Below are 27757 nucleotides of genomic sequence, written 5' to 3'. Positions count from 1 at the left end.
TGTTTAAATAATGTTTAATTGTTTCATATATTTATTATTTATATATGAATATATTTTTATGTGTGTTTAAGGATTTGGAATATTTCTATCTATCTATCTATCTATCTATCTATCTATCTATCTATCTATCTATCTATCTATCTATCTATCTATCTATCTATCTATCATGTTGCGTTTCTGATTTGAGTTTACTGGCAGAAAAAATACAAAACTCTACTAAACTAAACCCTGTAAATAGAGATATGAACGTGTTATTATGCCAAGGGAACTGGAGTTTTTGAAGCCTAGTGTGCATGCTGTGTATGTGTTTATATGAATATAATATGTAATATGTTTTCTAAAACTGTGTGAAAGGGGGGGGGGGCAGATTTGCAAATGGTAAAGAAGACAGATGATAGCAATTATAATACAAATGATTAGGTGGATGATTTGAGTGTCCTCATCATCCATTCCCATCTGTAGCCCTCCTTCCTGGTAGTGTAGGGTGCAGGAATAGTTATTTCTCTACTTGTGGCATTTGTTTAATGTGATGTGAGGTTTTTGCGAGCTTCTGAATTGTCAGGCCATAATTTTAGGGGTGTAAGGTGATCTCCCCTCCTCTGTGTATGTGTGCATGGACAGGAGCTGCTGCCAGCCGATGGACTCACCTTATTGTCCTCTTCTATCTAAAGCAGGTGACCACTCCAGATGTGAGAAGAAGATTGAAGAGTTTAAACGAGACAACCCGGGTATGTTCAGCTGGAAATTCGAGATAAATTACTTAAGGACGGAGTTTGTGATCGAAATACCGTTCCTTCAGGTATTACAGCCATTAATATTGATAATCCAGATCATCCATCTCTATTAGAAGCGGCCCCATCACTTAGGCAATAAAATCTATTGATTGCTGCTCTATGGAGAGGCCATGGCTCCTCCCGTGGAGCCAACTGCAGCCATCAAATATTAACCACAGTCTGCATTATTGCATACATGTTAATAGGCTCTTATTGTAAAGTGCACACAGCGACAGCCTAAAATGCTTTTATTGCCGGGGAGGAATTCCTACACCAATTAATAAGAATGAGTGGCCAATTCATACAGACCTTCTTATAAAATAATGATTAATCTATAGAATATATTTCATCTTATTCATCACAATCATCATCATTCAAATAAAATAATAATAATATTATTAATAATAATAGAAATCATCATTATTCCTTTTATTATTGTTATTATTATCTAAGCATTCATTATTTATAGATGATTCAAGTAATTTCAAGTAGCTTTATTTGCTAGTACTGGACAGAAGTAGTAGTAGTTGCAATAATAATAATAATAATAATAATAATAATAATAATAATAATAATATTCAGACATTAATTATATATTTATACAAGTATTGAACAATAGTAGTAGTAGTAGTGGTAATCATAATAATAACTTTATAATTGATATTAATAATAATAATAATAATAATAATAATAATAATAATAATAATAACAACAATAGTTATAATAATATTAATAACTTTTAAAAATAATGTAATTTAAACAAAAATGTTTTATTTATGTTTAAATGTTATATATGTGACCTCATGGTAACTTTATTAACTAGTCGTCACTGACAAAAAAAAAAAAAAATTGTTCTTTTTTGTCTGTCCTTACATTGGATGCAACTTCTGCTTGCTAATAAATAAATAAATAAATAAATAAATAAATAAATAAAATGTTAGTAACTGTTAAATAGATTTTAGTGAAACACCAATTTCTGTAATATAAAACAGTGACATTAATACAATAATTGATGGGACATTTCCTTTATATAATTTGCTACAGTGTTTCCTTAATGGCTCAGCAAGATGCCATGAAATCCATAGATGTTTTGAAAGGAAAATGTTGGCATGTATAGTTGATGTCACACCACACTCCCCCATAGTCTGGACTAGTATACGGCTGTGTACATGCTCTCGGAATGTTGCATGGGCAGATAATTATGGGAAGGTGGAAAATTGTCAGAATGAAACTACAAGCCTGCCCTGTATTCTTCCTTGCAGTCAGCTCCATCAGTCGCATCTTGAGGAGTAAATTTGGGAAGGGTGAGGATGAGGATGACCTGGAGAGGAAGGAGCAGGAGGAGCAGGAGAAGAGGACGAAGCACAGTATAGATGGGATCCTGAGAGAGAGAGGTACAGCCTACTTGATATATCTCCAGCTGGGACTGACCTGTATATACACAAGGATGTTCATTGATGGGATATGTGGACCGAACAACCTGCTGCTATTCTGCTCCATATTGTGTCCCATTGACGGCCGCAAAGGGATTCCCTACTATTACTTTTATTTATTTTTTCACAAATTGTATAAATCCATACAGCCTGATTTCCTTTAGTAGATAACCCCCTCCGGTGAAAAAACTGTTACCTGTTTGGGGAAAAGGCATAATCAAAATCTTTCCTTTGCACTAGTTTTGACGCTGAAGAACTATAGTCCCAGCTGGAGGGTTACATGTTTATATCTATATATATAGATCTATATATCGATCTATATATATATATAGATATATATATATATCTATATATATATATATATATATATATAGATATATATATATCTATATATATATATATATATCTATATATATCTATATAGATAGATAGATATCTATCTATATAGATAGATATCTATCTATCTATATAGATCTATATATCTATCTATATAGATATAGATATATAGATATATATATCTATATATCTATATATCTATATCTATATAGATATATAGATATATATATATATATATATATATATATATCTATATAGATATATAGATATATAGATATCTATATATATATAGATATCTATATATCTATATTTTTTTTTGACCATGCATATTCGTACCCAGAGGACACTTGCTGTGATTGTGGTATTTGGAGTATTATTTTGGTATTTTGGTTCCTGTGATGGAGGTAGCTGTTTGGTATAGAGCTGTGCTCCTATTGGTTGATGGGTTGTTGTGTGCTGTCGGTGTCCGGCCAGCTCCACCTGGACATGCTGCTGCTGATGGTGTAGGCATTGTGCAACGATTGCTCTTTACATGACACATATTAGAGGATCCTGGATCCCAGGACCTGTGTATGCCGATGGCAGGGGTAGTAGATAGTATCCAGGAGGGGACTAGGGGGCTGAAGAAAGGCAATGGAAGTTTTAACAGAGCCTGGCAGATTAGTTTTAGACATCAATAGGAAACCACAGGAGTCCCAGATTGTGTTCCATGAGGGACTGGCTGGGGGAACCGCATAAACTTTATTTCCTAAGGAGATCTGTTCTGTAACTGTCATCTGACCCAGCACAACCCATCCTACCCCCCCCCCCCCCATTATTAACCCCTTCCCTGCCGGCCCCTCCAGCCACCCAGACCCGGGCCTTGAAATGATATACTTCCTTCGCAATACTCAAACTTATTTCAGCTGTTTTCAGGGCCTTTGATAATAATTCCATTCCAACAGAAACATTTGTCCTCGAAGAAATGAGAAACAGAAGCCCTGTATTTCCCCAATGCAGATTCTCAGAGAGAGCAAAAATCAATTTATAGAAAAAGAAAATCTACTGTCAATAAATCGATTCTTTCTTTCTTTCTTTCTTTCTTTCTTTCTTTCTTTCTTTCTTTCTTTCTTTCTTTCTTTCTTTCTTTCTTTCTTTCTTTCTTTCTTTCTTTCTTTCTTTCTTTCTTTCTTTCCTCAAACCAGTATTTAGGGTTAACCAGTATGACCCTTATTAGGGTCCAGTATGCAGTTACAACCAAAACAATTTTTACTATACATCTACAATAACCTGAAATGTTCCAGTTTATTATAGATAATTATGTGTGCTCTCTTTTTTGGAAGATCATGGGAATATAAATATTGCTCTGACAGTGTTTGTATTGATAGGCTTATTTTATTAGAGTACAGATATACTCATCTGTATGTGTGTGTGTATATATATATATATATATATATATATATATATATATATATACCAAATCAGTCCTAGAAAAAAGAAAAGTCTGTGTGCATGAATCTATAATATATATATATATATAATATATAGATAGATGATGGGAATATTATTATTATTATTATTAGAGTGTTTGTATTGATAGGCTTATTTTATTAGAATACATAGAAATATATACACACACACACATGCATATATATATATATATATATATATATATATATATATATATATAGCCATGCATGTAGCTATATGTGTATATAGATGGCCTAGAAGATATTTCCATTGCAGTCTCCTGGCACTCTTCATCCCTCCATACAGCCTGTCTACCTGTCTGTCTCCCAGTGTAATGAGGCACTTTGGGCTTGCCTGCTATTATTGCCATCGGTGTCCCTATACAGGCACTAGAAGGGACAAAAAGTACCAAATGAGCTGGTCAAACATTTGTACAACTTTTCCATGGATGACAAAGGAGCCTCTCCATACACAATCTACACTTGGAGATGAACTTGGGGGACAAAGGAAGGAGAGTCCATTGAAACTCACACTTTAGCTCTGCTCAGACAAAGCTTCAGCTAGAAGCAGCTTGGGCTGGACAAAGGAGAGGCTGCCTTTTTTATAATTCAGGGAGAAAAGAGTGAGAAAGCTGCCTCACAAAAGCCTCAGAAAAGACATTATGGGCTTGCAATGAGGGATGAATAATTCAATAGCCACTGCTACTGAGAGTTTTATGGACTCTTTACTGTGAAAGAAAAAAGGCCACTTTTACCTACAAAATGTCTCTGGGCTGTCTTTGGGCTTGCAGGATCAGTGAAAGAAACTTAGTGAACCATTAACCCCTCTAGGCTGCATCCATTCATCTAAGACATAGATGGTGAGATGAGAAATAGATAGATAGATAGATAGATAGATAGATAGATAGATAGAATATAGTCATATTAGATACATACAGATGCTAAAAAGAAAAGTTGTGTGTCTGAGTATTCCAACTCAATGCATTGGGGCACCTAGTAGTTCCTAATGTCCCTAGCGCCCCCTTGTGGTAGTGGCAGGCCAGAGGACACAGGGACTTTGGCTCCTTACAGTACCAGCAGACTCTTGATGCCTTAACAACAAATGGATATCATTAGGGACAATGCAACTGAGAATGAAAAGAAACTTTTCTCTTCTCTGCTTTTGATTTCTGAAGAGATTTCTGAAGCCCGAGAAATAAATGTCACCAGCTTTACTGGATGAAATGTTCCTGCCTCATAGGACTACAGGTTAACCCTTTACACTCCTCCTTTAACTTTAATTTAGCTTGAATTTATTCATTAAGTAACTGTTCACTATGTTTTATATACCAGTAATATAATATATATATTATATACACTGTATATATATATATATATATATATATATATATATATACATTGTTATGTATATATTACATATTATATTTACAGTGGTAATACATACAGAATTATATATACATATATACACTCACAAACACACACATATGTATATTTATATATCATATATATGGTATTTCAAATCGGGGGTTATGATAGCAAACAATAGTAAATAAGGTGAAACTCTTCGTTTTGAACACCCGGTTGTATGTGAGGGAAATTTCAAAAGCACTTTGTTGAGTGAACAGACTTCTTGAGGCCCTGTTCACACCGGCACGCTACAGTAACGCACTCCAGGGAACCCCAGAGTAACTTCCCAACGCATATGTGTTTCCATGCACTGTACTGCTAATAATAGTGCATACCCCCTTTTTTGGTTTGTTACCCAGCCCAATTAAATGAATAGGCTGTTTCAGTGCAATGCCTGACAATGCACATTAATGCATGTGTGCTAATGCAGCGTGGCAATATAGGGCCCACTTACACTATCACATTGCAGTAACTCATATAACATGCGTTGGTGCAATGTGATAAATTTATCCTGAATAGCACCCCAATGTACTCAGCCAATGGATATAAATTGCAGCACAGTGCAACATGTAGTGTGTTGTTCTGCCAAGAATGCTGCCATATTAATTTTTGGTCCATTGTGGTGTGTTGGGGAGCCCATTCAACCCATTCTAATGCATTGGCACATGTGGAAATTGCACTGCAACCCATGCCTATCAGCAAAGGGCCTTCAGATGTCATTCAGAATAAATAGCATTGCATCAAACCTACATGTTAAATGTGTGTTGAGGCGCTTTGAAGTAAAGTATGTGGTAACAAATCCACAGTGGAAATGGGCCCTAAATTAACCAGATGACTCCACTTCACCATTGCCATGTATGATTGCTTTTTGCATTCTTCCATTGGTGACTTGGTTCCATGGTAATTCTAGTAGAAGAGACACTTCCCATTCATCCTATTACTAATATACAGAATGTCCTAGAGGAAGCTTCTGCGTTAATGTAGTAGAATAGGAAGTGTCTCTTCTGTGCAGTTGTATGACTCCTATGGCGAGTCCTGTATAGCAGTAGTAGGATGGATTTTTTCCGATGGATGTTGGCTCAAACTTGTCTTGCATACACACGGTCACACAAAGTTGTCGGAAAATCCGATCGTTCTGAATGCGGTGATGTAAAACACGTACGTCGGGACTATAAACGGGGCAGTAGCCAATAGCTTTCATCTCTTAATTTATTCTGAGCATGCGTGGCACTTTGTGCGTCGGATTTGTGTACACACGATCGGAATTTTCGACAACGTATTTTGTTGTCGGAAAATTTTATAGCAAGCTCTCAAACTTTGTGTGTCGGAAATTCCTATGGAAAATGTGTGATGGAGACTACACACGGTCGGAATTTCCGACAACAAGGTCCTATCACACATTTTCCATCGGAAAATCCTATCGTGTGTACAGGGCATAAGTCCTCAGTGGAAATAGGCCCTAAATCAACCACATGGCTTCACTTCACCACTGCCATGTATGATTGCTTTTTGCATTCTCCCATTGGTGACTTGGTTCCATGGTAATTCTAGTAGCAGTTGCATAAATGTAGAAGCTCCATCTAGGACATTCTGTATATTAGTAGTAGGACTAATGGGAAGTATCTCTTCTGTGCCATTGTATGACTCCCATGGCAAGTTCTGTATAGTAGTAGTAGTATAAATTGGAAATTTCTTTTGGACAGTTGTAGGACTCTTATGAAATGTCCTGTATATTAGGAGGATGAATTAGAAGTGTCTTTTGGACAGTTGTAGGACCCCCTAAGACAAGTCCTGTATCTTTGTAGTATGGAGAACTGGAAGTGTCTCTTTGTATAGTTGTAGGACTTCTATGACAAGCCCTGTATCATAGTAGGATGAATTGGAAGTTTCTTTTGGATAGTTGTTGGTCTCTTATGACAAATCCTGTAAACTGTATTAGTATTAGGCTGAATTGGAAGTGTCTTATGGACAATTATAGGACTCTTATGACAAGTTGTATATGTTACTAGGATGAATTGGAAGTGTCTTCTCTGTTCTGTTGGCCTCATCTCAGAGTTCAGCGCTAGGGACAAGTCTCCCAGCTCATATGGGAACCTAATTTCCCAAACACAAAATAGGAAGAGCCTATTTTTTTCCTTTTATTCTGTGTCCTCATCCACATTGTCTGCTCTAAACGTGAATTGGGTCCTCTAAATATTTCTGTTGCTGCTCAGTGTGACATTTACAGCTCTGCGGAGTGTATTAAAGAGCTGCCAGCTGAATGGGTCCCTGTGTTTCCCCCATGCAGAGTGGAACTGGCCCCCAGGCGGCGTCACAATGCATTTGTCCCTGGTCAGGCGCTCAGCCCCAATAGACTCTGTGCAAACTCTTCCCAATCTCTGAGCTCGGGAGGCAGATTAAATTGACTTCTTTCTTCCTTTCTCACTTTCATCTTGAACGATTCCCGCCCTCTCTAGCCCCGGGCAAACATTCGTGAAATTTCTCCAGCCTCCCCTATTTCTTTTATTTAACCCCTTGTGATGGCAGAATCTGGACAAGATGTTCAGGGTTTTCTAAACACTAGGAAAAGATCTCCAGGGTGCCTAACAGAAGTCAAATACTGCAACAGGGAGTATAATATAAAATTAAAATCGGATGAAAATAAAAGGGAAGGCCTAGCGCACTCCAGTGGCCAAATCAAAACTCTTCTGGGCCTGGGAAACTATAGTATTACTATAGCATAAGTCAACTGGGCACATATTTTTAGTTCCTATTGTAAAGTTTACATAAAACAAATTTTGAATGTAGCTTTTACATTGTTTTGTGATTGTCATACTATATTTTCATGTAGGTATTTGTGTTGGGATTTGTTGATTGTCAGTCTAGTGGCATTTGAGATAAAATCAATTACAGGACAAGGCACAAACATATTTTAATGTGGTTCGTTATTCATTATGGGTCTTAGATAACCTACAGATAAGCAGTAAGAGGATCAATACTACACTAATAAGCAGAAAGCACAGCAAGTATACATAACAAGTGAATTGAGTAATGTTAATAGGATCTCACACACATGCACACACAGCATTCAGCTGTTGTACTTTAGCCCCCTGCCTGCTGGTACTTGTAGTTCATTAGCTGCAAACCATTAGGTTTCACAACTTTGAATAGGGGACTTTTAGTAAGGAAGTTGAAAGGGATCTGGCATAAGGAGTACACATGGCTGCTCTACAGACATGGTTTTGTTCTTAGTGAAAGCTTCTTTGCAGGGACAGAGACATATTTTGTCGCTGTGGTCACGGGACGTGCACAGAGCAGCGCTGTATATGGGACACGCGACTGCCAACCCAGAGCTTAAATATTTAGATGCAACCTGACAATCAGGGACTTGTTGCCCAGCTTTCATCTGCCTGCAGCTAAGTCATGTGCCACTTAGATGGTCATCCTGATACTACTATCCAGGGTCAAAAACTCTACATTACTACCCTCCAGGGTCTCATTAATAAATGGACAAAAAGGGCATTTGTCTCACATTCACCAGGACAGGTGACCCACAAACAGACTTTTATGTAATGGAGCTTAGAATGTGAACCTGTAAAGGAAAAATATATTATATCAGTTTATGAGATCTAGATAGCATTTAGCCCTAGTTGTTTTAGCACCAGTTCTGTGGTACTTTCAGTGGTATGATCTCATACGTCTGTATGGAGCAGCTTGGCCAAGATTTCCATAGTATAGTCATTAGGATACTTACCACCGCACCTACATTTCCTTTGGAAACCTTTGGTTTTACCTGTATAGTTACCTCTCAAACCTATGAACAAAGCCTAAGGACTTATAACTATATTGGGAATATATTATGCCCTTTTAAATTATATTTTTACATTTGCTGCATTTTACAGGGTGGGCAAAAGTTATGGACATATGGAAATCGATTGTTTTTCACAGGGTCCTTTCTCATCAACAGATTTCTTTAAACCACCTTGAACAAGAGCCCTGCATGCTGCATTTTTGGTACATTGACCTCCACTTTGTCACCCAAGGAGAAAATTATCAGAACTTGAGCAGACAGAATCTGGAGCAGCTATGCATGGCAACCAGTTAGCTTCTATCTTCAGTTTGTTCAGTTAAGCTTTGAAAATGAAAAACAAAAGCCTATTGGTTGCTATGCACAGCTGCTCCAGGTTCTGTCTGCTTGTTTGAATGAGTGCCCCCCTAAGTCATAGGCCGACCATACACTTTTCCTGCTGAACTGACCGATATTCGAATCATTAATGGGCTGGCTGAATGTACCAATTTGATTGACTGATCAACTTGGGTACAACCAGCCTGCCGGATTCGCTTGCGAATATTGCAAGCGGCTGCTATAGCCTCTAGCGGTAATTACTGCCTTCTCCTGGTGGGGACGGCCCTCCTTTGCAGAAGGGATTCCCCTGTCAGCACTGCCTGTGTTGATGGGTGAATCATGCAAATTACTTTCCTGCAACCCATACTAGGGCCAATTTAGACAGGAGCCAATTAACCTACCAGCATGTCCTTGGAGTGTCGGAGGAAACCGGATTACCCAGGGAAAACCCACGCAGGCACAGAGAGATCATGCAAACTCCAGGCCAGTAGTGCCGTGGTTGGGATTTGAAACTGCGACCCTAGTGCTGCTAGGAGGAAGTGCCAACCACTTAGCCACTGTAGTAGTCCTCACATAAAGCAGCGTCTGAGCACTTGTGTGCACATGCATTCTTCACTAAAATAAATGACAAAGACCAGATTATAGAATCATCTTTATAAATTCCATATTTTTAAATATAAAAATCCTTCAAAAGCACACCTAGCAAAACATTAAACAGTTATAGTGGACAGATGTGATCATGTAAGGAGCTTCCTGCTGACAGATGTACAAAGACAGATGTACAGTTTATTGTGGTGCAGTGTGTGTGGTTTGTGCCACTGTTTGATGTGATATAGCATTACGCAGTGCTATATATATATATATATATATATATATATATATATATATACACACACATATCTATATCTATATATATATAGATCTATATCTATATCTATATATATCTATATAGATATATATCTATATATATATATATCGATATATATATATTGATATATATATATATATAGATATATATTGATTTCCAAGGGATGGTGCTTCTCTTTAAACATATGTTAGTCTTTATCCCTGGGGATAGTTCTGGGGATAATTTACTATTTGTTGATGTTTATTTCATGTTAGTCATGTATTATACTAATTTTACTGTTTGTAAATGGCATGCATAGGAGGTCAGCACCATGCTAGCAAGATATTTTTATGGAGAGTGTACAGACAGTATCTTAATATGCTGGTGGGCTGCTGAAAATTCTGGAGGGGATAAATCAGGAGAAGAAATATACAAGAGAAATGTCAGGCTTTGTTTGACCTAGTAGTTTTACACACAGAGAAGGCACGGGATATTCGTTTGTGGATGTTGGGTATGGGAAATGGTATGCCTTGTTTAGAGAGCTAAGCAGGTTAAAGGGAAGTCTGAATTCGCTGAAATGTTGGTGACTAAGTAAATATAAAAAAGAGTACAACTTTGTTTTTCAAGAAAAGTTTGCATGAGCAACTTAATTAACAAATTGAAAATTTCTACTTTGGTGACAATAGTTATTTAAAAATGTTATAGATCTTACTAGCTCCTAGGATTGTGACCAAAATAGGGTTGCGGGGTGCATTCCGTTAAACTGCTAATATTTGTGACAGGTGAGCCGTTAGAGGGGTGATGTGCCCAGGGCACAGTGTGGCCATAGCGCTCCCCTGTGTAGTAGAGATGCTGGGGGCTCATCCAGCTTTACACACTCTTAACTCTGAGTAATGGAGCGGAACTACAATAGCTTTGTGGTTCATGTAAGATGAAATAGACTGGATCGCTAAGCAGTAAATCTAAGGGCTGGTTACATGTCACTAACAATCTTAGAACATATGTGACTGACTGGTAAATGAGTGTGACAGCCTAGTAGTTGTGTAGTCTTGTGTGCAAGCAAATCACTGCCATCAGGAAAACATAAAGTAACAGTAAATTTATTGCCTGCTGACAAATATAATATTTGGCCTGCATTTATTAGCAAATAATTGCCAATATAATAATATATTATAAATAAAGAATTTTCACTGTGCTTAGGCTCTAAAAAAGCAGCTGTCATAAAAAGTTTGCAACAATATAAACATAAAAAGAAAAAATATGTAGCGCTAAAAGACAAATAAAACATGAACGTTCCTAAGTGTCCTCAGACACTAATATGTAAACAGCACGAGTTCATAAAAAGTCCATATATCTTAGGGGTCACCCGATGTGTATGACCAGACAATACTACAGGTAAATAGTAGTAAATCCTCCACCGAACACCAATACACGGGGCCTATTAACCCAAAGAATGGACCACTAGATTATAGGTGTTCAAACAGGCACAATAGTACTCCACTAGCTGGTCTCCTCTCCTCCAAAGTAGCGTGTAAATGGATCCTGTATATCCTCAAGGATGGTAAATCCACAGTTCTCCTGCTTTGTTGCAGTGGTTTTGCAGAGCAGCCCCAGGCTGCTCTGCAAAACTACTGCAACAAAGCAGCAGACCTGCGGATTTACTATCCTTGTTAATATCTTATTTTATAGCTTATTAATTTCATATGATCACGCTAGACTCCAGCTCTGTTGGTTGTAAATGCAAAAGGATGCTTGACAGCTTCTGCCACGTCACCTATCCCAGGAGCTCTGTAGCTCCATGGTGACCTGGGAAGCATCCGTATTCTTTAGGTGGAGTTAAAGGGAAGATTGACATCCATATACACTCTACCTACAACATCACTGTCCATGTACAACTCTACAGTTTAATTTAAAAATAAATAAATAAAAAGTTCACAAAAAGCTCATTTTTAATGTTTTTTTTGGGATTTACAGCCACTTTAAGTATGTTAAAATCTGCATTTATGCACAAATAATCATGTTTTATGTGTTAAACTGTTGCATTCAACTGCCCTCTTACTGCTTCATTTAAATAATGATATGAATTACAAGTTTAACGATAGATATTAAAGTTACACTTGTACTTCATATCAATATATATATATATATATATATATATATATATATATATATATATATATATATATATATATATTTATATCAATATATATATATACACACACACAAACTTTATTACTTCTTAGTCACCAGAGAAGACAAGATGGTGCTCCTGAAAAGTAGGATGCTGATCATGGAAGTTCAAGCAAGTCTCTAGTGAAGTGGACCGTGCTTTGTTAGAGGATATTGTGTGTCTTCAAGGGGTTAAAGTCTAGTATAGCCATAACCATTTAGTTGTAGCAATAGTGGGGAAGACTTAGAACCTCTGCCAAATTGATACTGTCTGTATCCCTGTCACTGGTACTCAATGTGAGAACAAATATTCCAATGGGAACACTTGTTATCTTAACAATTGTCTAAGAGGGAAATTGCTCTCACTCTGTAGAGAACTTCTTTTACTCCCTGTTGGTCTCCAGAAGAAGGGAAGGGAAGTCTTCCTAATGGGCACAAAGCAATAAATGTCCTCAGGGTTTTAACCTTTGCCTACTACATTCAGATCTAAAAAAAACAGGTTTTGGCTTCAGATACAATTTAAAGATAGAACTTCATGGGCAAATGTCTTTCTTCAGTTTATTTAGCCATACAAGAAACTTGCAGACTTTTCCTGCTTAGTGAACGTCTTGGACCTTTTGAATCCACCATGTTCTTTTTCTCTAACTTGACTGACATTACAGTGTGGTGCACACTTGGTGAAATTAATATCCCATTTGCATATTGGTTGCTGAGATTTCCCATCCTGCTGGAAGATATCTGCATGGGAAAAACCAGCACTTCCTGTGGTCAGAATTACCCCCTAGGTGGCTTGATCACCACATGTGATGTTTTTGTAACTTTATTTACAAGTACCAGTATTGGTATGGCAATTTTGACACATATCTCCCGAAGGCAAAAATGCAGTTCACCTATTCCTATTTGTTAAATTTGTTTCTGCATGATACCTTAGGAATATACATTTCTCCTTTGTTGATTCCTTGGAGAAGGAGGTTCTTGAGAAAGTGGTTCTTACACCCCCAAAATTTTGGATTTTGTTATCTTCCCCTCTCTTTTCACCAGGGTCTGGTTCAGCTATCCTTCTCATTGTTCCATTTTGGGTACTCAATTCCTGTATGTATTTCTGAACATCAGCTGCTATATGACTTATGTGGTGCTCACTGTACCTATATACATGCATGTACTTTTGTTGTTTTAATTAACAGTGGGGCGAATACCTATGCTGTATTATGCCTGATGTGATAGGTCATATTTGGATATTTGTACCTAATGTATAATTGTACGTATAGGCCTAATACAACATTATTGCTAAAGCATTTTTGTTATGTGGTGTGCTTACTTTATATATTTAAAACATTTGATTCCTTGAAGAAACCAGGGAAAACAGAGACACAATGTAGTCAATAAATGTTATTTCTAATTTTTGTAAATATTCCTTCAAGTACAGAAATGCTATTTTCAGTATTTCTAGATAGTCAATGTTCAGCAGTGCAATGGTTAGGTCCCATACAGCAGACATATGGTTAATCCTGGCTGTATATACAGCAAAGGGGACAGTAAAAAGGTAATTAAGTTGTTTTAATACCTCATCTTAGAGGTTGCTTTACAGCTGTTTTACAACCAGGCATTAGAATGTGAAAAGGATGTCTTTAAGTAGTCTCTCTGGGCAAATATTGATTAAGTAGTTGTTTGTTGATACCTTTGTCACCTCTAGAGAAGCCAGTGGCTTTGCCCCTTGTGTTTTATATGCCATTGTTATTGGTTCCTAATGAGATCAAAGGGTGATCATTTCAGTTTATCTGTCTTGGAAAATCCTATTTGGCTGCTAAGCCCTTTTGTGGATTTTTGGCTTTTTGGTCTCTGAATGACTAGATTCAGATTAATTATGCTTTTGATCTCAGTGCTTATGATTAAAGAACAGGTTGCTGTAATTAAAATATTTTGCTTGTGAGATGTATCATCAATACGTTTAATTTCATTTTAGCACTATTATTTTAAAGCAATTTGGTCACATGTGCAGCAAGACTATACTACTTAAATAGCAACAGTTCATGTAGCACTGGCTGTGGCAATGTAATATTTGCTAATTTTGTTTTAAAGCAAATTTATAATGTTTTGCATATAATTTCTTTGTTATAACTAGGAATAGCAATATATATATATATATATATATATATATATATATATATATATATATATATATATACATATATATATATATATATATATATATATATATATATATATATATATATATATATATATATATATATATATATATATATATATATATATATATATATATATAATCATAATTTATATGACATTATTATCACAAATTATTATTTCATATTTTTACATTACCAACCAGTAAGTGGAGCTCTAGGCTTCTTTTCATGTGTTTTTCAGATTTACAACAGGCTGCTTTTCTAAAAAAGATGGTGCTCAATAACTCATGTTTTACAAACAGTGCAATGGGGTTTATATATGGGAATATACACTATTTAGTTAGCAGCGTGAATGGTCACTTAGCTTAGTGAATAAGATGAATAAGCTCTGTTCACTTCAATCCTGAAATCTTGTACAATCAAAATCCCTAAAGCCCCCAAATCACTGGTGTTTATTCACTAAAGAAACAAAAAATGTTTACTTAGCAAAGTGAATGCTTACTTAGGAAAGTGCATATTCACTTTCATGTTCACTATGTTCACGCAACATAGTGAATATGGTAAAGTTATGTTAACTTTGAAATACCCAACAATGCACAAAAGATAATTAAAGTGGAAGTCTGGGCTAAACTGACTCCCAGCACCGGCTTCAGGGGAAAGAGAGCCAGCTGGCAATGGATGCCTCATAGTAAGCCTATTGCTGACATCACCGTCCAAGTATTGTAGCCATTGTTGGTTATCTCTCCTTTCCTCTGAAGATGGTGCTGGGAGCCCATCACATGCCCAGACCAGAGCGCTCTTAGAAAAGGTAAGTATAGATATCTTTCCTCTATAAGCTAGTTAGTATAAGATTTACAATGGAGGTGGGAGCTGAAGTAAGATCAGATCAGGTTTAGCCTAGACATCCACTTTAAATGTCTTTTGAGCATAGTTGGGAATTTCAAATAATTGACTATGTTACGTGAACACAGTGAACGTGAAAGTAAACGCACACTTTCCAAAGTAAGCACTCACTTTGCTAAGTAAACATTTTTTGTTTCTTTAGTGAATAGAACCCAGTGATTCATAGGTGTGAGTCACCCCCCCTCCTTCCTTCTTCTTGTGCTGCTTTGTCCAGTTCTGTACAAACTTTTAGTTGGAAAGAGACAGTATAAAAGCAAACAGCTTCTGTTGCACTGTCTTTTTAAAAACCTGTAATATTCTGTAACACCAGGGCACCCTATCCCTAATGTATATTTGCAAAATAAAGTTTTTATATAAGCAGTAAAAAAGGATAAAAAAAAATGTGTAAACTAAGAACAAAAAGAAACAAAACTGACCCAAAACCTTTTTTTTTTTGCTTCAGACCACAATTGCAGAGTGATCAGCAATAGAAATTAAGCACTTTTGGATACTTTTATTTACATCTTTAACACGTTTGAAGAAATCTACTTTAATTGATTTAGAGCTCAGGACACTGCATGTTCCACATGGCTGCAGCTAGAATGAATTTTATATTACATTGCCTTGTTACTCCAGACACTGACAGACTTGGCAGGAACATAGTTAATTAGTAACATGATACATGTCCACATTCTCTTTATTTGGTGACTGATGCATTTCTACGTACATAATTTGTACTTTTTCAGCAGGGCAGTAAAAAGAGCAAAGGAGAAGCACCTATAGCAAGATGTTGGAATTCTTCTTTGATTTGATTATAGTAATAAGCAAAAAAGAAGACCTTCCCAGCAGAGCAGCCTTTCTCTAAATTAAACTTACCTGGTTCAGAGAGCAGTGAAATTACATCAGGAATCAAAATAGAACAGTATTACAGGTGAACAAGCACAGGTCACTGCTTTCAGCAGGTGGAAGATGTGGTCACAGTATGAATGATGAGCTTGACACCAGTTCACTTGTGGTTTTGCCTCTTGAAGGTTGATTTACTAAAACTGGAGAGTGCAAAATCCAGTGTAGCTCTGCATAGAAACCAGCTTACATTTTTTTTGTCAAAGCTTAATTGAACAAGCTGAAGTTAGAAGCTGATTGGCAACCATGCATAGCTGCAACAGATTTTGCACTCTCTAGTTTTAATAAATCAGCACCACTGTCTTTTTGCAGCATCACCATTGTTTCCCACTCACACTTTAGTTTATGCATTCACTTCTTTCTATCCTTTGTTACTTTCTTTTAGCGTCCAAGACACAGACCTGGACATTTGAGCATTGACCTTTAAGAAAAAAAAGAGGTTTGTGATACAGAAAAAAACAAACACACAGTACATACTCGCCTGCATGCTGCAGCATTGGTCTGATGCTACAGCTGTCCTCCGCCGGCTCTAAGCATGAGAACTGAGAACTCACATGGCTGCTGATTGCTCAGGTCTCAGTCCACTTGGAGATGAGAGCAGTGAATGTTAGTCACCATTCTTTGCTCTGCCCCTCCAGTGCTCACTGGAGTGCCAGGCTGGGGAGGGGGTAAGAACATTTGGCTCTGGCTCTCAGCGGAATGCTGAGAAGCTGAGCCAGCTGGTGATCAGGGATCCGGGGGATCTGGACAATATGGTCAGCATCCTTCCAGAGCCCATTGTTGGCTGATTCTGGGTCACAGGAGAGCAAAAGTAAGTTCACTCCTGTGACCCAGAAGAGGAGTATGGTCAAAAATGTCTCTTTTAAGGATAAATCTAAACTTTTTTTCAAACAATTTTGAACCTCAAAATGACTGCACAGACTACCGCTAGTATTTTCCATATTTTCTCAGTTTTAATAGAAAATGTTGGTGGTTGATCAGTTTTGGTGAAATTTGCAACTGAAAGCTGGTTGAAAGTGGTTGATTGGAAATGTCTGTATGTGTGCCCAGCAAAACTCATATTGCCTCCCTGTTCCAAGAAGCAACTAGCCACTGGGTTAACAAAAATCAAGAGCTATTTTGATAATAAAGAACTGCTTCAAAAGAATTTTAACAATTACGCTTAAAATTATTGTTTTTTCTATGGTCAGAGACAGATGGCATTTGTTGCTAATCAGAAGCAATTTACTGACATGCTTTTGGTTATTTATTAATAGTTAGTGGTGCTTATTTACTGTTATTACACAGGGTGTATGGTTAGAGGGAAAGGGAATCACATGAACAAAACTAAATTTTGCTCAGTTTGCTTCTAAACACTGATTTACAAAGTACACCGTGGTAATTAGATGGATAGCTCTAATGATCTCTTAGGAATATTGATGTCATTCTGAATTAGTGCTAATGAGTAGTTATTGGCTGCCTTCTGCCTGTAGTAATGTAAGCCTATAAGCATGGTAAACTTGGATTGAAATTGGTAGGTGACATCTGTATTGGTGGTTTACATCACAGACATCACATAATATGTGTCTCAACAATTTCAAATTCTGGCATGCCTGGAAACTTATACATGGCTTTGATTCCTCCTCATCCCCACAACAAGGTTATTAGCCATGAATCTTTCTACCAAGGACTACAACTATTTCTGATCTTCTTTTTTGATAACCTCTTGGAAAGTCTGCATAGATGTCTGTAAATGTTATTCACAAATATTTCATACAAATAAACTTGTCCTTTAAGTTTATAAATGCTTTAGATTTTAAGTAGGCCTTGAATGACAAGAGTATTCTTTTGGTTATGTTACCACCACCATTGAGGTTAATTGACTAATGAAGTAGAGACTGTTCACTTGGCAAAGTAAATTTCAACTTTGTTAAGAGAACAATAATAAAAAAGCTGAAGCTGTGTTCACTTTGAATACCCAGGCATAAATTGAAAAAATAGAGGACTGACGTGAACACAGCATCACCTTATTCACGAAATGAACATTCACGTCGCTTAGTGAACAAATCTCAAGTGATTTAGTAAAATTAAACCTACTCTGCTTATACAATGGGCATACTAATGTGTGCTGTATCCTAACTCCTGATATATTTTATGATCCCCATGACTTTTCCCCCTGCCCAAGGCCGGCCCTACCATGGGTCCCAGTGGATCCATTGGACCCGGGCAGCACTTTGAGAGGGGCAGCAAACTGAACCAAGGCCGCCTCTCCTTCTCTTCTATTTACCCAGCAAATTGAGGACCAAAGTTTTTTTTCCAGCAGTTTTACTTATCATGATGACAACTGCCTCCCAGGCCCATCCGCCTGCCCCTATACTACACTAGCCAGCCCCTATACTGCCCTAGCCTGTCTATATAATACCCTAGCCTGTCTATATACTACCCCAGCTTGCCCTTATACTGCCCTAACCTATCCATATACTACCCTAGCCTGTCCATATACTACTCTAACGTGCCCATTTACTACCCTAGCCTGCCCCTATACTACCCTAGCCTGTCTATATAATACCCTAGCCTGTCTATATACTACCCTAGCCTGTCTATATACTGCCCTTGCCCACCCCTATACTGCCCTAGCCTGCCCCTATACTGCCCTAGCCCGCCCCTTGGAATTGAACATAACGGTATGTCATATAATTTTGCATATAGACAAGGTGCTTTTGCATTTAAATCTGACTTTCTGATAATTTTAGTTTTAATTATGACATAAAATAATGGATGTGGGGGCCTTTTGGTGGGCGTAATTTTTTTTGGGGGGGGGGGCAGCATTTTATTCTTGGACCCAGGCAGCACAATGTCTTGGGCCAGCCCTGTCACTGCCTGCACCCCAGGAAAACTGAGCTGGTAATGTCTGCTATCTGTAGACTTGAGATTGTCATCCATACTTGGAAACCAGGGGTGCACTAATCTGTATCTTCATATACTTTCAATTAAGCACCTATGCTGACATCTGAGAGCCCATATGTGATTGGTAGTTATGGGAATTGGCTTATTACTGTTCTTTGTAATGTGTGGAGTATTTCAGTTGTTACAATGTTGCCACAATGTAAAGTAATGTAACTCTATAGAGAGGGAACTTCTACAAGAAGCATTTATTAGAGACATACACATTTCTTTAATTAAAGTGGAACTTCACTTTCTCAATCAACATTGACTATTTTTAATCCTTATGCTGTGGGCATTTGCAAATAGATAGGAAAGCATATAATTTTTACTTGTTTTAAACTTTTTTTTACATTTCCTCAGTTACTCCTGGTTTCCAGGTTTAGACAAATGAGGTCATATATCCCAGGAGTCTTCAGGAGGGGAGGAGGATAGGAGGGGTTTTCCTAGCAATGCACACCCTTCTGTCTGCATGCCTGAACTAGGGGTAGATGGATTCCAGAAAGTAAATGCTACATGAATTAACTGCCAAGATGGTCATGTCTAGAAATGCTAGAAGGTGTTTTCAAAGTAATTTCTCAAAAAAACAAAAACAAAAAAAAAAACATGAAGACACGGGTGGATGTGTGAGTTTGCTTTAAATATTGAAAATGATTTAAATAGTGTTTTCAGTTTGTGATGCTCAGATTAGTTCCGTTTAGTTCCACTTTAAAATCCTTAATGAAGCCAAAACATTGTTCTCTTTTTGGAAAGAGTAGGGAAGGGGTAGAATCCAGGCAGATTTACCCTCACTGCTGTCCCTGTGACACCCTAAGTAAGGAAATAGATGAGTTTTTTGTTTTTGTTCAACACGCTAGCTGACCCGATTCCCCTATCCACACACTCAATGTGGATGGTGGAATCCTCCCAGTTGAGCTATTTTATTCTGACAGTGGGGAGACTTTCCCGCTATCAGAATACACTGATCAGTGCTGCCGGCTATAGCCAGGGGCACTGACTGAGCTAGGAAAATCTGACATGGCGGTTGTACAGAGTTGACCAGAAATGCTAGAGGAGTGTTTTTTCAACAAGTAATTTCTCAACAAAAAAAAAAAAGCATGCAGGCATGGATGGACGGATGAGCTTGTTTTGAATATTAAAAAATAGTTAAATAGCGTTTTTGGATTGTGTTGCTTAGATGCAGTGTAGTTTTGCTTTAATAAATACCAATGTGTTTATAATTGGTATACTCCAGCACTCCAGTCAAAATTAAAAAGGAAGCCTAGAGTTATATAAAATGTATACAAAGTAACTGCTCAGAACCGCAGGTTTTTCTCTGGGAATTGCTGTGTGCACCAGTCCATTGTTTGTAGGCAATGAAAGCTTGATATATCAAGGTGTAAATCCTAAGAAAATTTATATCTGGTTGGTGGTAGAAAAAACAGATGGAGAAGACGTAACACAGCACAAACAATTCCACATGCAGAGAACTCTGTTGCATTAGGTTGTAGTAGTTTCTATATCAGAATAACCACCTCCTGAATGGCCAGTAAAACAGCCAGTTGGGAGACCTACTAATTTAACTGGATTTTTATAAGGTACGTCAGTACAGAGAGGATCAACCCACCAGGCTTGCTCCCAATGACTATGATCCTGCTGTTATTAGACAGTGCAGCTCACAAGCATAAGTCAGTCAGAGGTGCCCTATGCCTTGTGATTGCTGTGATGGCCAATTACAGCAATCACAGATGTAAACACTGTGTGTGTTTACTTTCAAGAGCCCCCCCCCCCTTCCTCTCAAGAATGACTTTCAAGGATCCTTATGGTGATTATGGAGATCAAGCAAGTCCTCCCCAACATCTCCTGACTAAGCCTGGTTCAAAAGGAATGAAAGAGGGCTATTGATCTCTGTGAAATGTTTGTCACAAAAAAGAAAGTAGGGGGAAACAGTTTTTTTTCTTCAAAATGTTTTTTTTTTCCTTTATAAAGTAAAAAAAAAACTACCAAAAGAAAGCTGAATCTGGCTCAAGATTTTTTTTCTAGAAATTATTTGCGTACAATGTTACATGACTGAGTACAGGCATACCCCACTTTTAAGTACACAATGGGGTTTATTTACTAAAGCTGGAAAGTGCAAAATCAGGCTCACTTCTGCATAGAAACCAATGAGTTTCCAGGTTTTATTACCAAAGTGTAATTGAACAAGCTGGGGTTAGAAGCTCATTGGTTGCTATGCAGAAGTGAGCCTGATTTTGCACTTTCCAGCTTTAGTAAATAAACCCCATTGTGTACTTAAAAGTGGGGTATGCCTGTAGTTTTGAGTCAAACTATCACAGCACTGAAAACTAAAAAGGTGCCTGAAAAGGAAGGAGGTGTAACATGCTGGTACTGAGGTGGTTAATGTAATCTTGCAGTGTTTGCTGGAAACCATTTTAATTTAGTACAAAACACATTTTCTTGCATAGGCTTTTAATAATAATATTGTATAATATTATTTTACACAATTCATGTGAATAGCACAGTATAATATTTTCATAATGAAAAAACACTTAAAATATTTCATAGCATAATTTCAGATCTTTTGCGCTCGCTCTACTCGGTTCTTCATGTTAATTTGAAGATGCAGATACAAACAAAAATTTGAGAACTGCTTCTCAGTAAGCTTTCAGAATCTGCTACAAGGAATTCATTACGTTTATAGAGACATTTACATGCTTTAATTACTACTATGTAGGCCACATGCAGTTAAAATAATATGTCATCCAGCAGAATGGAGCTTTCAGGACCATAGAGGAGCCTTTGTCATCTATATCTTGATACTGCCTGCAGGAAAGGCAACCCTGGGATAGACCTAGAACACAAAATATATGTTTTCATCTACAACCATTGTTCTGATGGCAGAACACTAAAGTTTTCACATTTTGCTGAAGTCTGTGAAAGAACAAAACTGTCCTTTTAGTAGCCCTTAGAACTAAAATGAACAGGCATTAATGTGAACTCACTGTAAGAATCATTAAGTGAATGTGAGAAAGCCCGGAATCTCCATCTTTGTAAATACAAGGGCAGTACAGATGCCCATACAAAAGCAGATTGTATGACACAATGCAAGTTTCAGACGATTAGGTTTAGAACAATCAAAGAACAAATAACATAATTTTTCCACATGCTGAAAAATCGAATGTTCTCCTCCAGAGTAAACCCTAAACAGCCTATTCTCTTGCATTGCCTTAATGTTCTATATTTTACATGTTCTACAAGAAAATGAAGGCTTAAGGGACAAAAGATAAAATTAGGGACATAAGCTTAATTACCCATTACTTAAAAAATGTAGCATTGACATATATAAAATGACAAAAATCAGTGATCACATATTTAGAGTTATTTATGCTAGATTTACTATACAGCATCCATATAATGTGAGTTTTTAATTTTGACAACTTTTCTCTTCCATGTTTTTTGTACTTGTAATAAATATATCAATTTATAGATTAGCTACTAGAGGGAGCTCTCAGAGGCTCAGTACAGTTTATCCATCTCTCTCAGCAACTCCTTAGGCCACCCATACAAGGTTTGAGTTTCAAACCATTAACGGGCAGGCTGAATATACCAAGTTGATCAAATAGGGTACAATTGATCAAATTGGGTACAATCAGGCTGCCGGATTCCCTTGCGATTATTGCTAGCGGCTGATATAGCCGCTAGCAATAATCACTGTCTTCTGCTGGCGGTAACGGCTTCACCCGACCGCCCCCCGCACTCAGAGCAGACAATTGCTTGGCAGGAGGGTGTCCCCTGACAACACTGTCTGTGTTGATGGGAGAATCATGCAAATTTCTTTCCTACAACCCCATGGTTGCTGCAGTTAAGAAATTTGCACTATGTATGGCCTGCCTTAGTTAATTTAGCACCATACAAATAATGCATTGTTTATGATGGGTCCACCAAGCCACCGACTTGTGACATGACACAGTAAAGCACAACCATTGTGAAGTAGTACATAGAATCCACATACGTAATGTGCAAATATGGCTGCCCCCATGTACATACTGTATATAGTTACAAATTATACATAGAAACAAGGTTTTTAAAACATTATTACTTATTACATGAGATTATTTATACTAAGGAAATGTTTTTTTACACATATATAAAAAAATAAATGAAAAGACAATACACTCTCTTTAACAAGAATCATTTAGACCAGGAAAAGCTGAAAGGTTCTGCCTTCTGTATATTTCAGCAATATTATTGACAGGATGTTGGTGTGCAAACTATATAACCCCCAATCATTAAAACTTATTTTTGACACACATTTGGTTCTGGAAAAATGCACTAGTTCCTTAAAAAGGTACTTTAAATCTGGCCATGGCACTGTTTATATGCATATAGTTAACTATATCCCATACATGATTATATGATTACTTGTCAAAGAAAAACATTCCCTTTTGCCAGTCTGCTTTTTGTTTTAAAGGACGAAAGAATGAGGAATTATAAAAATCCTGAATAAACAAAAAAAGGAAACACATGTCTTAGTTTAAATTCTGCAAAGTCTGCTTATATGTCTTTGTATTTTCCATTCTTACAAAAATACAAAAAAGGACACTGAGGTTTTGGTATGTGCATAGCGACCCATCCACAAATCTATTTCATACTCCCACCATCCTACTCAGCACTGAAATAGTTACACAAGAAAAATGTGCTGGATGCAAACATACCATCTCCACAATTAAATCCCTACACCCTGATTAAAAGAAAGGCATTGCTATTAGCTTTCTGTTTGTACAGTATAAAGAGAATGTTAGAAAATCAGCTCTGACATAAACCATTCATGGTAACTCAGGAAGAAATAGCAACATTTAATTGCTCATTATGATATAGACTGAAATACGTTCTCAAACTTTGCTGTGAGATGAGTCACAATAAACTAAACTCCAAAAGCTGAAATGTCTACAGGGAAACTTTGAAACTTGAATGGTCAGGAATGTGTTTACAGGTCTTGGTTTTCTAGGCTCACTTGCATGATGGTACCCTGCTGTACAAGCTCTAATCGTTTATGACCAGCCACATTACGTGAACCCACTATTTGAGGCATTGATTACTACTGTGTGTACATACAGTCCATCAATCAATAACTTGCAGATAAGATAAGAGTTGTATGATGCTTGGAGTGTCTTATGACTTCTTTCAAAGTTTCTGTATGTCTACATTTATAGTTCTGCTACTTTCCTTTACCTACATGTTCAGACATTCTGACATTCCCAGCCTAAGCTAAAAATGCGAAAGGCAAAACAGTAAATATGAAAGGGTTATTTCATTTATAGGTTGTGTGGAGTCTAATGGGCTGAATCACTTACTATTGAATATACCAAACATTTGGGAAATACCAGTGGTAAGATCCCCATATCAGGTTTTGGCTTCTATCAAGCTTGGCATTTCTTCCACGTTGGGATGTACCTATGTCTTCTGCTGTATTATTCACAATTTTAAATAAGAAAAGTCAATAAGAATTAGTCAATAGTTACTCAGAAAAGTTGTGGTCAACTGTAATGGCTTCAGCAGTTATGTAGGCCTGAGATAGCACTAATTGTGTCCTATAAAGATATAAGACAATGTTAACCAGCTATCTAGCATGTATCAAAAACTGAATAAAGTATTAGCCTCTATCTGTACAAATAGTTTAGAAGATATGGGGGTACCATCATCCTATAAGTGATAATTGGAGAAAACTAGGGACAACCCCTGCTAAGCCCCCAGAAAGGAAAACAATTAATATCTCTGTACCCAAATATTTAGACAATTAACATATAAAAATGTAAATTTTAATTATACAAAAATTTTAAAAGGACACAAATTTTTATCCTCCTGAAGAAGTGGCCATAGCTGCCACATGTATACGATATATTGTACATCGAGAATTCACTATGTTCCATTTCCTAGCATTGTCTGAGGATACCATGCTACCAGCCAGAACTGTCTGTATAATACATGATTTGATGACCATTAATTGTTGTTTTTATCCAATATATGGATTTATATAAATAAAATTCAATTTTTTTATATGTTAATTGTCTAAATATTTGGTTTGCTCCAGAAGTCATCTACAATGTTTATTGAAAGCAAACACTACATATGTCAATCCATATGTAGCCACTTTTGCTCTGGTAGTTGAAAGAATATAGCTCCACAAATATATATATTACTGTACATCTATATTTTTGTCCCTGTGTGCAGTTTTACAACTTCTTTATATATTGCTATGAAGCAGCTATACTCAAAACTTCTTGTTTAAAACATATGCATGTGAGTGCCTGTATCTGGTCTTGGTAAAATGGGAACAGAAGTTGTTTTAGGAAACAATTTGTTTCCTCAAATTTAGAAAATGATCAGCGATCATTACAGTCCCTCGAGCGGTGAAATATATGGTCCTAAATACCCATCCCTATGAACAGTCGTTTTTGTATGCTGTATGGGTAATTTCTGGTCTTCAGGGAAATTCTATCTGGAACTGCAATAAAAGAGACAGAAACAAGATAGGTGGAACATCTTCTCAAAATTAAAAACAGCACCAGGGCCTCAGCAATAGTGGGTATATAGAGACTCTACTCAGAGGCCATATGACTTCATTCCTGGGTTCATACAGAGCTATGTGCAAAATATAGCCCCAGTACAGCAACAACTGCTAAGGGATACCAAAAGTGATTTGAAGTGAAAACATATAATTTCATAGCTGACACACATAAATAGGATATAGATTATACAGACTAGTTAAATAAGCCATTACGTTACACAATTTTGTTAAATCTAAAGCAGATTGTACAAATATATTTTAATGTGCATTGCCAGCTAAATGAAAGTTAGTTGAAAATGTGAATTTCCGCATTGCCAGACTAGATCAATGTCTATTGACAACACACAAGCATATAGTGAAATACACATGCATGGGGAAACACACTTACACTTAATGACCATTTTTGTGGTGTGTATACACCTTTAGTATCACAATCATTTTTCTACAGCTATGTTTGTGGGTTAGGTATCTCAAACCAAGAGACACAAATTTGCTGAGATAATGCTGTTCAGAAGACCAGGTTAACCTGGAAGTATTATAATTTCTATTCCGTGAAGCAGATATCAAGATAATATTATATGCTTAAACAGCAGAAAAACCCCATTTACACAGGCAAAGCTTAAAGTATAACCAAAGGCAAAACTTTTTTTTTAGTTTTAGACGGAGTGGAAATTAATTAGAACACCTATTAGGTTTTTATTGCTGTCTGTGCCCCTATTAGGGGGATTCACCCTTTCTATTTTTCCTGTTTTTCATTATCATTGAAAGTGAAAGTAAAAGAAAATCCCAAATGTTGTGTTGTCGGGAGAAAAGTAATACAGGGGAAATCTTCCAACGGGGATACTAGATCTGGAGGCTTGGGGGCCTAAGAGATTCCCTTCATTTGCAGGGATTACCTCTAACTTTCTGTATGGGTTATGGGGCAGGAAGTGAAGGGAAATCTCTACAATGGGACACAGATAGCAAAAAAAAGTGAAAGTAAAAGAAAATCCCAAATGTTGTGTTGTTGGGAGAAAAGTAATAGAGGGGAAATCTTCCAATGGGGATACTAGATCTGGAGCCTTGGGGGCCCCAAGAGAGTCCCTTCATTTGCAGGGAATCCTGTTTTGGTTATGGGGCAGGAAGTGAAGGTAAATCTCTCCAATGGGACACAGATAGCAAAAACAAAAGGATAGGACTATAATCCTCCTTAACTCTTTCCAAAAAAAAAAAAAGTTTTACCTATAGTTCTGCTTTAAATGTCCATGGTATTGTACAGTATTGTATGCATTCATTATAATCTAATTAAAATGGCAATTCACCTGTCTAACAGCCTTAGTTCTTTTAAGGCCAGCAATGTAATAAGGAGCTTTCTTTGTTTATAGGAGAACAAACCATTGTGGCAGATAGTGGTAATTCTAATGAGCATTTGTGGTGCTGCTTTCATCCGTTACTTTTATGACCTGCTGTGGCTAAAACCTATGATACAAGAAGTGCATCCTTTGTTACGGAAAAAAGAAAAGCAGATTATTTGCTGCCCAGGCTCAGCCAACATTCCTTTCTGGATGTTGCTGCACATGACCTTCTTAAATCAGGAAATCATTGCTGGTGCCCAGAGCTCCAAGTTTAATAGGGTTACTTTAGACCAGGAAAGATGAGTCAAGAAGGCTCATTTTAAATGGCAAATGATGGAAAATACAATAATACATGATACTACTTTATTTAATGACATTTTGCTAAAAGGGCAGAGCTCACTGCAACAACTGAGAAATCTGCTGTCATTATTTGGACTTTAGCAAATCGCTGAAAGCTGATATCTGATTGGCTGTTGTGGGTAGTAAAGATCTTTGCTGTCTGCA

General features: G+C 37.0%; 1 protein-coding gene across 1 annotated transcript in view; it reads left to right on the top strand.

Moving 5' to 3' along the window:
• The first annotated feature begins 605 nt into the window (after positions 1 to 605).
• The window catches only part of PAX3 (paired box 3), a 71391-nt gene continuing 44239 nt past the window's right edge, over positions 606 to 27757 (top strand). The window contains 4 exon segments of the mRNA XM_073628897.1: positions 606 to 687; positions 690 to 740; positions 743 to 799; positions 2036 to 2167. Coding sequence (XP_073484998.1) covers positions 606 to 687; positions 690 to 740; positions 743 to 799; positions 2036 to 2167 — 322 coding nt within the window.

This window comes from Aquarana catesbeiana, linkage group LG04 (genome assembly GCF_042186555.1).
Source record: "Aquarana catesbeiana isolate 2022-GZ linkage group LG04, ASM4218655v1, whole genome shotgun sequence".
Lineage (NCBI taxonomy): Eukaryota > Metazoa > Chordata > Amphibia > Anura > Ranidae > Aquarana > Aquarana catesbeiana.
This window is presented reverse-complemented; position numbering and strand designations above follow the sequence as displayed.